Below are 14,808 nucleotides of genomic sequence, written 5' to 3' on the forward strand. Positions count from 1 at the left end.
CAGAAACAAAGGTTCTGAACTTAAAGAGGGGTAACTTTGAAGGTATGAGACGTGAATTAGCTAAGATAGACTGGCAAATGACACTTAAAGGATTGACGGTGGATATGCAATGGCAAGCATTTAAAGGTTGCATGGATGAACTACAACAATTGTTCATCCCAGTTTGGCAAAAGAATAAATCAAGGAAGGTAGTGCACCCGTGGCTGACAAGAGAAATTAGGGGTAGTATCAATTCCAAGGAAGAAGCATACAAATTAGCCAGAGAAAGTGGCTCACCTGAGGACTGGGAGAAATTCAGAGTTCAGCAGAGGAGGACAAAGGGCTTAATTAGGAAGGGGAAAAAAGATTATGAGAGAAAACTGGCAGGGAACATAAAAACGGACTGTAAAAGCTTTTATAGATATGTAAAAAGGAAAAGACTGGTAAAGACAAATGTAGGTCCTCTGCAGACAGAAACGGGTGAATTGATTATGGGGAGCAAGGACATGGCAGACCAATTGAATAATTACTTTGGTTCTGTCTTCACTAAGGAGAACATAAATAATCTTCCAGAAATAGTAGGGGACAGAGGGTCCAGTGAGATGGAGGAACTGAGCGAAATACATGTTAGTAGGGAAGTGGTGTTAGGTAAATTGAAGGGATTGAAGGCAGATAAATCCCCAGGGCCAGATGGTCTGCATCCTAGAGTGCTTAAGGAAGTAGCCCAAGAAATAGTGGATGCATTAGTGATAATTTTTCAAAACTCGTTAGATTCTGGACTAGTTCCTGAGGATTGGAGGGTGGCTAATGTAACTCCACTTTTTAAAAAAGGAGGGAGAGAGAAACCAGGGAATTATAGACCGGTTAGCCTAACGTCGGTGGTGGGGAAACTGCTGGAGTCAGTTATCAAGGATGTGATAACAGCACATTTGGGAAGCGGTGAAATGATCGGACAAAGTCAGCGTGGATTTGTGAAAGGAAAATCATGTCTGACGAATCTCATAGAATTTTTTGAGGATGTAACTAGTAGAGTGGATAGGGGAGAACCAGTGGATGTGGTACATTTGGATTTTCAAAAGGCTTTTGACAAGGTCCCACACAGGAGATTAGTGTGCAAACTTAAAGCACACGGTATTGGGGGTAAGGTATTGGTGTGGGTGGAGAATTGGTTAGCAGACAGGAAGCAAAGAGTGGGAATAAACGGGACCTTTTCAGAATGGCAGGCGGTGACTAGTGGGGTACCGCAAGGCTCAGTGCTGGGACCCCAGTTGTTTACAATATATATTAATGACTTGGATGAGGGAATTAAATGCAGCATCTCCAAGTTTGCGGATGACACGAAGCTGGGTGGCAGTGTTAGCTGTGAGGAGGATGCTAAGAGGATGCAGGGTGACTTGGATAGGTTGGGTGAGTGGGCAAGTTCATGGCAGATGCAATTTAATGTGGATAAATGTGAAGTTATCCACTTTGGTGGCAAAAATAGGAAAACAGATTATTATCTGAATGGTGGCCGATTAGGAACAGGGGAGGTGCAACGAGACCTGGGTGTCATTATACACCAGTCATTGAAAGTGGGCATGCAGGTACAGCAGGCGGTGAAAAAGGCGAATGGTATGCTGGCATTTATAGCAAGAGGATTCGAGTAGAGGAGCAGGGAGGTACTACTGCAGTTGTACAAGGCCTTGGTGAGACCACACCTGGAGTATTGTGTGCAGTTTTGGTCCCCTAATCTGAGGAAAGACATCCTTGCCATAGAGGGAGTACAAAGAAGGTTCACCAGATTGATTCCTGGGATGGCAGGACTTTCATATGAAGAGAGACTGGATGAACTGGGCTTGTACTCGTTGGAATTTAGAAGATTGAGGGGGGATCTGATTGAAACGTATAAGATCCTAAAGGGATTGGACAGGCTAGATGCAGGAAGATTATTCCCAATGTTGGGGAAGTCCAGAACGAGGGGCCACAGTTTGAGGATAGAGGGGAAGCCTTTTAGGACCGAGATTAGGAAAAACTTCTTCACACAGAGAGTGGTGAATCTGTGGAATTCTCTGCCACAGGAAACAGTTGAGGCCAGTTCATTGGCTATATTTAAGAGGGAGTTAGATATGGCCCTTGTGGCTACGGGGGTCAGGGGGTATGGAGGGAAGGCTGGGGCGGGGTTCTGAGTTGGATGATCAGCCATGATCATAATGAATGGCGGTGCAGGCTCGAAGGGCCGAATGGCCTACTCCTGCACCTATTTTCTATGTTTCTATATACTGCAGAAATAGGCACCTAATTTTTGCTGATGGGGGCATGCACAGTGAAGCACCTGAAATTTAATTCCATCCTCCTACTGATTTACATTTATCCCTTGGTGTTCTGATGTGGGATCATAAAATTCAAGCAAGGTACACTAGCAAGTTCTGTAAATGGAAATGGAAATTCCATCAGGGGCAAATTGACATGTGCAGCTGTCTGATATATTCTTTCAGTAGCAGTTAACGTTGGAATTTAAATTTACACAACTTTAAATAAAGCTAATTTAACCTGAATGCCTCAATAGGCTCAATATTATACAATAAGAAAATATGGTTCAGGATGAAATTGTCCTATTATCTAAATAGCCATGATTAAATTTTCTTCTGGTAATGCAGCTACATATGTGGTACTGGTTAATTGCCATATTTGCATTACTTGACTACAGACATTTTAACCAATGTTTATAGACAATTTTAGCACAAAATTTCTAATTTAAATGGTGACCCCCTAATCTGTGGAGATAAAGGGAAGTTACTGAGTAGTTAGACTTAAATGTCCTTTGTGCACACCCACAAAGATTAGGGTGCCTAGTGTCCTCAATGAGAACACAGAATATATTTGAAACTTTCCAAAAACCTCATAGTACCCAATTACTAAAAGAAGATGGCAGTCACCATTGTCAGTATCTTCTCCTGTTGTCCCAGTCCTTATGTTTCATTTAAGGATTTGCATTCACACCCAAGATAAAGGCCCAGTGTCCTATTTTTAAACTTAATTTTCAGATCTTGATTTTTTTTCTTTCTGTTTAAAAGGTCACATCTCACAATAAGACTCATCTTTCTTTTGACTTCCTTTTGACAGTTTCAGTCCCACTTGAATATTTCAGCCAGTGAGTGATGCTTTGTAAGAGTATAAATGTCACACTTAAATAACAAAAGTGTGAGTTTCCTGAGACGAGTGCAGTTTACACCCATCTGATTTTGAACAGGATTAATTCTAGTGTGAATCAAACAGTGCTAGTTTCACTTAGCTTAGTTTCAGAGATAACTTCCCTATCATAATTATATAGCTTCAGGAAGAATAAGTGAGGAGGCATTGCTGTTGGATATATAACAGAAAGAGAATCTACAGTCAGAAGATGCCATGTAAGGCACTTTATAAGCTTCCATTGTGTAGACATCCCACCTCTCCCGGAAGTTCCGGGAGTGTCCCACATATTAATAGTAGCTCCCTGATGCCCACAAATTATATGCAATGTCATGGAAATCAATTTTTTGAGAGCAAGTGAGAGAAGGCAAGAGAGCGCACGAGAGCGACTATGAGAGAGAGAGAGAGAGTGCACGAGCAAGAGCGAGAGAGAAAGCAAGCGAGAGCGACCACGAGAGAGAGCGCACGAGCGAGAGTGACTGTGTGAGAGAGAGAGAGAGAGAGAGAGAGAGCGAGAGTGCGCCATGACAGAGTGTTCCAAAAAAAAAAGAAAATGTAAAACGTACGTCTCCCCAGACTACCCTAAAGTGTACCCCTGCCTAATAGGGGTCAAAAGTAATGACAGTGTTGCTCACTGCACTGTTTGCAACAGTGACTTTTCTATTGCCCATGGTGGGTTAAGACTGTAAAAAACATGTTGAGGTGAGTTTAACAGGTGTCATTCGTTCATTAGCATAGCTAACATTACTTAAACTAGCTGACTAGCTGTTGAGGAGTTACTCTATTGCAGACATCCCACCTCTCCCGGAAGTTCCAGGAATCTCCCGCAAATTGATGGTGCTACCTCCCTGAAATGAGTTTTTGCAGGGTGGGATGTCTGCATTGTGGAGCAAATGTAAATGTGCGCACCAAAAAGGAAAGGTTTTAAGACTCTTTAGCTCTTAGTTTCCATTCACAAAACTCCACTGAAGTAACCTATCTACCCACTTCTCTCCCTGTTCCCTAACTTGCTTGGAAGTCAGTTTTGTAAAAGAGATCTGTTTTGTTTTGAAAACAGTCTAGTTTATAGCCTTGTCTTCAAAGTAGTCCACAGGTCAATTCATGCAATAAGCATTATCTATGGGTCTGTCTCTGAGTTAGATCTTGCATATAGATCTGTCTCGAGGATAGATTTTTTACATAGGTCTCTATCTGTAATCGATCTTATTTAAATGTCTATCTGTCTCTAAAAAGGAACTTGGCTTCACGTCTGCCTCTGTGATGGAGTTAATCTGTTTGTTAGGGTCAAGGTGATAAAGCAATTAAAACTAAAAACCCCTGCTGATTACGCTGAATGAAACTTAGTGTATCAGTTCCAATCATTCGAAAACAGGTATGGATAGTATTGTTTATTCTGATGAGAGATGAGTTGACATGTGATTGATGAAATTCCAAAGGAAGCAGAACCTCACATGAATGATCTCATGGTGGCTGTCTTCAGGCCTACAATTGTGCTAGAAAGTTGTGGTCCCTGTAGAGTTTTCTCTATTTCTGCATAAGTATGACCTAAAATGTGATCAGATCTTCATCCTAAGTCCTAAAATTAGATAAAAAGAGCCCAATTAAATAAATAACACAAAAAAAATTATACTTGTTCATTTACTTATTGAGAAAACGATCCAACACGTATTTGTTGGAAAAAGTATGTGAACCTCTGGGGTAATGCCTTCTACGAAAGCTATTTGGAGTCAGGTGTTCCAATCAATGAGATGAGATTGGAGGTGTGGGATGTAGAGGCGTCCTGCCCTATAAAAAAAATACACACAAAGTCAGGTTACTGTCAGAGCCTCCGCTTCTCAAGAAAGATTTATTTATGTGAACCCTGCCGCAATCGAAACAGCTTTAGGAAGTCCTTAGAAAAAGAATTGTAGAGAAGCTGGAAAAGGCTACAGAAGCATTTCTAAAAACCTGAATGTTCATCAGTCCACAGTAAGAGACTCTATAAATGGAGGAAGCTCAGTACTTAGCTACTGTCCCTCGGAGTGGGCATCCTGCAAAGATCACACCAAGAGCACAAGGTGCAATGCTGAAGGAGGTGAAAAAGAACCCAAGGGTAACACCAAAAGACCTGCAGAAATCTCTAGAACTTGTTAAAGTCTCTGTTCATGTGTCCACGATAAGAAAAACACCGAACAAGAGTGGCGTTCACAGAGAAAACTACTGCTCTCCAAGAAACCCATTGCTGCACATCTCAAGTTTGTAAAGTAGCACCTGGATGTTCTACAATACGTCTGGAACAATGTTCTGTGGACAGATGAGACAGAATTTGAACTTTCTGGCAGAAATGCATATTGTTATGTTTGGAGGAAAAGGGGCACTGCACTCCAACACCAAAACCTCATCCCAGCTGTGAAGCAAGGTGGAAGGAGCATCATGATTTGGAGCTGCTTTGCTGCCTCAGGGCCTGGACAGCTTGCAATCACTGAGGGAACAATGAATTCAAAATTGTATCAAGACATTTTACAGGAGAATGTCGTTAGCAGTCCATTACCTGTAGCTTAATAGAAATTGGATGATGCAACAAGATGGTAATTAGAAAGGCCAGAGTAAATCAACAACAGAATGGTTTAAAAAGAAGAAAATTTGTGTTTTGGGCCGGCTGGTGGCGCAATGACATCAGCGCTGGACCCGGGAGCAGAGGTTCCCAAGTTTAAAACCAGTCAATCCACTCCCGAGTACACTTTCCATCCGTGCCGGGTTGAGTGTCAAGATCGCAACTCGACCTCGTAAATTAAAAAGGGAAAAATACTGCGAAAATGTCTGTGTGAGGAGTGGTGCCCAACACAGTCTCTCTCTCACTCCACGCCTTGTAAAAAGCTATGAAAAAAACATCGTCATGCATGCACGCACACACACGCAAACGCACATGCACAGACTCGCACGAATGCAGGCACACGCCTAAAAAAAAGAAAATTTGTGTTTTGGAATGGGCAAGTCAAAGTCCTGACCTTAATCTGATGCAAATGTTGTGGAAGGACCTGAAGCAAGCAGTTCATGCAAGGAAGCCCACCAACATCCCAGAGTTGAAGCAGTTGTGTAAGGAGGAATGGCCTAAAATTCCTCCAGGCCGATGTGGAGGACTGATCAACGGTTACTGGAAATGCTTGATTGAAGTTATTGCTATACAAGTGGGTGGGGGAGGGGTGGTCACGCCAGTTCCTGAAAGCAAAGGTTCACATACTTTTTCCAACAAGTACATGTATTATTTGATTGTTTCTTCGATAAATAAATGAACAAGTATAATGTTTCGTGTGATTTATTTAATTGGGTTCTCTCTATCTAGTTTTTGGACTTGTGTGAAGTTCTGATCACATTTCAGGTCATATTTATGCAGAAATAGAGAAAATTCTACAGGGTTCACAAACTTCCTAGCACGACTCTACTTTGGAAGCTGGCTAGTCTGCTTTGACATAATGGAGCAAAGAAGCAAAACTATCTTATTTTTTCTCTATGTCCAGATATCTGCATGAGCATTTGAAGCAGATCCAGGAAGAAGTCAACATCCTTAAGAATAACATTTCTAAATACAAGGTATTGTTGTGGAATACTGATTAATGCATTAAATCTCATGCCAACACATTTGGAATAAGTAATAATGGATAAGATTTATAATCATTTCAAATTGTATTCTTTATTTGTGTTGTCGTTCTTTTATTATGGAAGTCATTTTGTCCCATGCTACTGAAGTTTATGGTACCGAATAACCAGCATAATACCTGACCGCATTCATCATTCCCTCTACAGTAATCCAGATTACAAAATCCTCAGGCTGCCCTGTATAAATGTGTATTCCCTTGGTGTACATACATCTAGATTAAGGACAAAATTGGAATAATAAAAAAATTGATCTTTGATAATGTAGCACATAAATTAAAAAAATCACTTCAATTTCTCTTTACTAGTTCTTGCTGTGAATTTACTTTGGTAGATTTCCATGGCTTCATAAATATGTGCCCAAGGTTGTACTTTGGTAAATTGGCTTTTTTTTTAACCTGCTGTCAGATTTTCAAATTTGTGTTTGAATCTATGGAAGTTAACTGATGCTTTCTATAAAGTGAGCATTACTGCTTCATTGAACTTCTGCATTCCTGTTTATAGAACCAAAAACCCATGTGCCTATCTTTAGAAATATATTGGGTTTCAAATGCTTGTTTTCACTCTGGTAAGGAATTATTGTTTCTTGTCCTGCTTTCATTTCTCTCTTAGCAAAGAAAATGTCGATGCCTTATAAAAACAGAAAAACATAAAATATTCAGTAGGTCAGGCATCAGCTACATAGATAAACAAGAGTTGATGTTTCAGGTCTATAATATTTTGTCAGAGCTTTTCTGGTGGAAAAGTCATCAGAGTGAAATGTCAGTCCTGTTTTGTTCTTCACAAATGTCTCACTGAGAATTTTTAGCATTTGCTGTTTTTATTAAAAAAAATTAACTTATTCCTTGCCTGACTTGCTGAATATAGTCATTATTTTCTGTTTTGGTTTCTAGATTTCTGTAAAATATGGACCATATTGCACTGGCCAGGCCAGTCAGCCCAGGATGTTGTGCCAGTCGCAATGCCAATTTGTACTAAACGTCCTTCTGTGTATCACCCATGTCCCTCTGTTCCCTTTGTCGTCTCCTTTCTATCTAAAAGCCTCTTAAACTCCACCAAACTTTCTGCTTTCTATTACCCCAGGGAGCCTATTCCAGGCACCTATCACCCCCTGCATTTTAAAAAAAAATTGCCTATCACATCACCTTTAAATTTCACCCCCCCCCCCCAACCCATAAAAGCATGTGCTCTGTTAAGACTTTTTTTGCTGGGGAAAAGATTCTGACTGTCTACCCTATCTATGCCTCTCATTTTAAAAGTTCTCTATCTGGTGTCCCACAGTCTCTGATGCTATATGGAGAACAACCCAAGTTTGTGCAACCTTTCCTTGTGGCTCATACCCTCTAAAACAAGTAGCAATCTGGTAAACCACGTCTGCACCCTCTCCACATCCTTCCCATAATGGGGCAACTAGAACTGCACACAGTTCAGTCTGGCTAATGTTTTGTGTAGCTGCAGCGTGACTTCCTTTCTTGTATACCTACCAGTGATGGCAAGCATGTCGTACTCCTCTTTACTACTATTCAAATGAACTATGGACCTGGACCCCAGTATCCCGCAGTACCTCCATACTATTAAGAGGTCTGCCATAAACTGTACTTCCTGCTTTCATTTGACCTCCCAAAATGAAACACCTCACACTTGCTCAGAATAAACTCCACCTGCCACTTCTCAGTCCATATCTTTTAACTGATCTATACCTGCTGTATTACATGATAGTCCTTTAGTCTGTCCACAACTCCAACAATCTTGATGTCATCTACAAATTTGCTAAACCACCCATCTCCATTTTCATGCAAGCCATTGATAAGCATCACAAACAACAGAGGTCCCAGCAGTGACACTTCCGGAATATCACTGATCACAGATCTTTAGCCAGAGTAACAGCCTTCCACCCCTACAGCCTGACTTCTATGGGCAAACCAGCTCAGAATCCAAACTCGTAATTCACCCTGGATCCCATGTGTCTACATCTTTCAAACCGACCTGCCATGAGGGACCTCATCAAATGCCTTAATAAAGTCCATGTAGTGACAGCCACTGCCCTGCCCTCAAAACTCCTTTGTCTGTAGTTTGATTGTTTTTAGAAATTATCTTGCCTTTGGTTGTCCAATAATATAAGCAGTCCTGAGGAATCACAGGACAACCCGGTATCTGTCCATAGTTAGGATACCTCACTAAGAATGCTTTTCCTATGTATCTGTTACTGAAATCTGTTTTGAAGATTGCTATATCTTTAATTCTCTGAGGGTAATTTGAGTTTATAATGGTAATTAAGAACAGGAATGAACTCTTGATTCATTTACATCTCAACTGAACTCTATTATTCATTTAATGGTGTAATCTGTATGTTAAGATTGGATTAAACTATTAAAATAAATGATTTCCTTACCACATTACATCATTTCTCTTTCACATAGAATGCTCTTGAACGTAAAAAGAACACAAAGTCAAATGGAAGAGGCAACAGTAGTGCCCTTACAGGGGTTCTTTCTGCCAAGCAAGGTGAGGCATGTCCAGCGTGGTCGGGATTGTTAGTGGAAATCTGAACCATTATCTACCATTACTTATTGTAAAGAAGAGCAGATTAGAAGGATTTAACCTTCAAAGGTGAATCAGAAACCCTCTACGCAGCACATGTTAGCACTCTTCAATTCAAATTCCATCTGATCCTCCTTCGAAAAATTATCCCGGCAGTTGATTTCTCCTATTTTAAGGATGCAGCAAGGGAGGACATGGACCCGCCCCTCCACACAAAGCCTTTTCCAAAGGGCCTTTAGTGAGCAGAATTCCTGATCACTTTCCCACACAGCTAATTTGAATCTGGAAAGAAAATAACAAGTGTTATTCAGTGGATTTAATGGTTTACATTTAAAATAGATTTTTCTTTTATGTTGCTCCTGAAATAAATGTAGCTCAATTTTGTATTCTCTTTCATAAAGTATTGAATAATAATGATATAATGCTCTTGGTGTCATTTGCTGTTAGTTACTCACTGAAATATCTGCTATTATTTGATCCTCACTTATGAATATTGATTATCTAATTCAGGTCATTGTTGCAGCCAAACCTGATTCCATCCACATCCAGACATTGACAAAATGCAGATGAAAACTGTGCCGTAAGATAGCGATCAGGAGCAGAAGCCGTCAGGAGCTCCCCCCAGACCTCTACTAACTAACTCAGAGCTCAGAGGATTCATTATAGAGCCTCCGTTTCAATGAGCCGTCAGTGCTGGGAATCAAATTTTGACTTGACAGATTATATTGTTCAACATTTCACTGGATAAATGTGCAGAACCATTGATAAAGCTTTAACTCCATATGTTTTTCACTCTGCTGGCCATAAATGTCAACATCTTTGAAATGTTGGTGACAGCTCTATTTTTGAGATTAGATCTGAGTTTTCTCAATGAACTTGCATACCCCTATCCTTAGAAACCTGTTTAGAAATTACAATAAGAATGAAGTTGCTGATCTATCCCAATAGAACTTTAACAATAAAATTGCCTTTCAAATCTCCTTAACACCTCACCCCTATCCACTCACAAATTTCACCCCTTCCCACCTCAGTGATGCCCTTCCCTGAAATTCCCATGCAGGATTTCTCAAACTGCAGGCAGAATACTGTATCTGCAGCATTATAGCTCCACGGTTCAGAAATTAGCACTGGTTTGTTATCATCTCAGGTACTGAGATACAGTGAAAAGCTTTTGTTTTGCATGCTATCCAAGCAGATCATGCAATGATTAACTACCTCGAGGTAGTAAAAAGAAGACAGAATGCTGACTATACTGTGATTACGAGGAAAGTGCAGTGCAGGTAAACAAATGAAGCCCATGGAAAAGACAAGGTAGACTGGGAGTGGGGGAAGGATCAAGAGTTCTGGAGTTCATCTTTTAGTGTATGAGGTTCACTTAAGAATCTAATAACAGTGAGAGAGAGCTGTCCTTGAATCTGGTAGTTAGAGTCCTCAGACGTTTATACCTTCTGCCCGATGGGTTTCATGATGGACTGAGCTGTATTCACAATTCTCCGCAATTTCTTGGACAGAGTAGTTGCCATACTAAGCTGCAATGCCTTCAGATAGTATTCTTCCTATGGGGCTTCTAAAAAATTGGTAAGAGTCGTCAGGTCACACCTCCTTATGAGTCAGTAAAAATATAGTGCTTCATCCTGTACTTCAGTTCTGAGGGTTCAGTATTGTTGGGTTTCCCTGGGTGGTTCTGTATTAAAGATGATTTCATGGGCATTCCCTATTGCTATATTGCAAGTTCTTGGAATAATCAACAGAGTCCAACAGGTGTAATTTTTCTGAAGTGAACACCTAAGGGGACCTACAGAGATACAAGAAATGTTTTTCCTGCTGCTGTTTTGATGGCAGAGGTGAGGACAGTACTCTTGAAGGGTCAGGAGGACTGAGAAGGGTTACTGAAGAACAGTGCTGCTCTTTGTGTAAGTGGGCCAGAAATGAAACCACGCACCCACTTTGCCTGTGGGCCGATGATAAATAGCTGAAGTCTCCTCTCCTTGAGTCTGGAGATCAGGTGATCTCTCTAATGCACCCGTGAGCAGCAAACTGTGAAATGGCTCGAAAATCATCAGCAACAGCCAGGAATGATCCTTACTTGAGAAAGCTGAGAGTGACTGTGGCCCTGACTTTACTGGCCAAGCAGACAAGGCACACTTGAGATTCTATTTGAGATCATGGGAGGTCTTACTAATCAAGTTTCCCTGATACTGTGGTTTGAAGGGGTCAACATTCAGACAGGGTTGACTCAGCGAGGACAAATAATGCAGTTTAATTGTTGCCACTTTAAATGCATGGCATTAGGGAAATCTGGATTAGTAAGACCAGTGTGTTCTAAGAATAAATAAGAACTGTGCTTTTTTGCACCATAAAGCTTGAAAATCCGCTTGCAGATGGAATTATTTTGTTGCACCACTGTCATTGCCATTTTATTCCAAAAAATATAGGGGCACACTGTCGCGTAACAGGTAGTAACAGTGCCAGTGACAATGATTCAATTCTGCTGCTGTTGGTAAAGAGCATGGGTTTCTTCCCACATTCAAACAAAGTACAGGTTCATAGGTTAATTGGTCACATGGGTACAACAGAGCGGCATGGGCTTGTTGGTCTGGAAGGACCCGTTACTCTGCTGTATTTCTAAGTAAATAATTTTTAAAATGTGCTTAAAACTTAAAAGGAATAGGGAATCAAATTTCCAAAAAGGCCAAGACACCTAAAAATGTGGAGAAAATTCATCTAGTGTCAGTTAACCTGAGTTTCAACATGTGAATGTCAGTTGTTTTCATTGTTATGAATACAGATTTCTCTTCCTTGCATCTGAAATAATGTCATTTTCCAATTTTCTCCATCCAACTTATTTTTAAAAAGTTGCACTGTATATCTGAGTAATTGGATACAGGTGGGTTAGGAGTTTAATTGGCTTTGGGACTGCTGAATGGCACAGTCTTATCTTGCTAATGACTTGTGTTTCTGTCCTTAATGGTTAGAGGGAATGCTATTATAGTAATAGTAATTGCTTGAAAATTAGATTTTGTGTTGTTTTATGCAAGCAGCTAACAGTAATAAGTTGTGTTTAAGAGATACGAGTTAAAGTTGTATTGATTGGTCTGTGGATAGCATTTAGTGACCAGAAACAACGGAAATAAGTTTTGGAATAAAAATGCTTTGTGATCTTGCAATAGGATAGAGTTCAGTATTTTTCCGAAGAAAATTACTTGTGCCTGTATTTAAAATTGTTAAATCAATATTGTGATTCTTCCAAAAGCATGTTATCTGCCTTTTAAGTCATACCTGAACATAGTATTGGAACATAAATCTTGCCCTAATTGCAATCTGATGGAAAATATACAGTGTTAGACTATAAGGCCATAAGATATAGGGCAGAATTTTACCATTTGGCCCATTGAGTCTGTTCTGCCATATCATCATGGCTGATCCATTATTCCTCTCAGCCCCGTCTCCTGCCTTCTCCCCATATCTCTTCTTGCCTTGACCAGTCAAGAATCTATCAACCTCTTAAATATTCATAAAGACTTGACCTCGACAGCTGCCTGTGGCAATGAATTTCAGAAATTCACCGCTCTGGCTAAAGAAATTCCTTCTCATATCTGTTCTAAAAGAACACCCCTCTATTCTGAGGCTGTGTTCTCTGGTCCTAGACTCTCCCACTATAGGAAAGATCATCTCCATTCTATCAAGACCTTACAAGATTCGATAGGTTTCAATTAAGTCACCCCTCATTCTTCTAAAATCTAATGAATATAAACCCAGAGCCATCAAATGCTCTTCTTATTACAAGCCATTTCAATGCTGGAATCATTTTCATGAACCTCCTTTAACCCTCTCCAGTGTCAGCACGCTGTAGAAATATTCTCTTCCAGTAACGTAAGTTCGTTGGAATTATTATCAATTATACAATGTGTTTTATTTTTGATATAGTTTAAGTTACTGAATAGATTGATCTTTTTGTGAATGCAACAATTTTGAATTAGCAACAAAATTCTCCATGGTGACATTCAGGCTGTGGTAACCCAGCAATTGTAATGTCTCTTAACCTGGCGTTTGCTCTGCAGGAAGCCTTATTATAATATTACGTTTTTTTATAAGAGACTATTGGAATCCATGCGACTGCTTAATAGTACCAGATGTCACCTCAAAATGAAGAAAGAAAATTAGAAATTTTAATGCAAGTGGTTGAAGGGAGACTGGGCATCCCAAGGATCTGAAGCACAGCAATAATTTTGAGATGTTCTTTATATTGTTGATTTTTTTTTCATTCTTTCTATTACTATTGCATGAGAAACATGCATGTACAGAATATACAACTATCTATGAATCTGACCCAGCCATTCCTCAAATAGTGACTTGTCATATGACTTGTCAATGTTCTATACAAAAAACAAGCTCAGGCTCTTACATTAAACTATAGTCTTGATCTGTAGGGAGGACACATTCACAAATGTCCTCTCTCTACAGTGGCAACACATGTTAGGAATACAAGAAAAGCAATCAACAGCCAGTTTTGCTATGCCATGATCTGGTCTAAATGCCTGCATAGGCTCCATGTCCTTTCATATCTTTTCAAAAGTAGATATTTGCTGATCTTGGATTTTAACATCTTGAGTTGGAAGCTATTTCTTTTGCAGGAGGCATTTCACACTTCAGCCATCTTTTCTGTATTAGCCTATTACTAAATTTCTTTTTGTAGGAGGAAGGATCAAATTTGAAAATTCAGTCCACTTGGCCTTTACCCTCTGATCAATACAAAATAGATCTTCTAACTGACCACCACATTGTAGTGCTCTGCATACGAAGACCGCTGGATATCTCTGGATCTTCATTTTTCCCAGTTTTCCACTATTTAAATAAGACTTGGATTTGTCCTTGGTGTGAATTTTTTGAAGTAAAGGTTAAAGTTACCCAATGTTGATTTATAATTTTATCTAACATGAAATCATTCCCCTCAAAAATCTGCTATGTTTAGAAGAAGGAAAATAGTCAGAACATGTAGATCTAAAATTGAAAGCAGTTTAAAATAAAACAGTATTTCTTCTTTCCACAAAAATCTGGGCATGAGTTGGAAATAGAAAAAAATGAGTCCAGCTTCTAATGACGTGAATTTGCTATCCACCACCCCCCCCCCCCCCCACCCTCACCATCTATTCTGGATGGCAAGACTGCATTAAAAATGTGAGCTATTTGATGGAAATTAAAGTTGATGTAGCATGCAGCCTCTTAAAGGCAGATTTGGAAAGTTAATTTTTTTTAACGAAAAGAATTACAACTCGTGTAACATTTTGATGAGTGACCTGATGCTAATTTATGCCAAGGGGAGTTTGTCCCAGTTGCCAAAAAAAAATTTTGTGATGTTCAATGTGGAAGTGTAGCAGGATGGTTATCCTTGAATAAGTCTATGGTGCAGCAACATCACTGAAATACATTATAAATGTGATGCAGTGAAATTTGCAGGGTTGCTTGTCTCACGTTGCTCGTGGGAAG

At 39.9% G+C, this 14,808-nt stretch overlaps 1 protein-coding gene across 2 annotated transcripts in view; it reads left to right on the forward strand.

Moving 5' to 3' along the window:
- Positions 1–14,808, forward strand: part of LOC140195135 (coiled-coil domain-containing protein 149-like) — a 100,918-nt gene that overhangs the window by 53,927 nt on the left and 32,183 nt on the right. For both annotated transcript variants that reach the window (XM_072252950.1, XM_072252951.1), the window contains exons 7-8: positions 6,645–6,717; positions 9,201–9,285. In XM_072252950.1, the coding sequence (XP_072109051.1) occupies positions 6,645–6,717; positions 9,201–9,285 (158 nt within the window). The remainder of the gene's footprint in view (positions 1–6,644; positions 6,718–9,200; positions 9,286–14,808) is intronic.

The sequence above is a fragment of the Mobula birostris genome, chromosome 3 (assembly GCF_030028105.1).
Source record: "Mobula birostris isolate sMobBir1 chromosome 3, sMobBir1.hap1, whole genome shotgun sequence".
NCBI lineage: Eukaryota > Metazoa > Chordata > Chondrichthyes > Myliobatiformes > Myliobatidae > Mobula > Mobula birostris.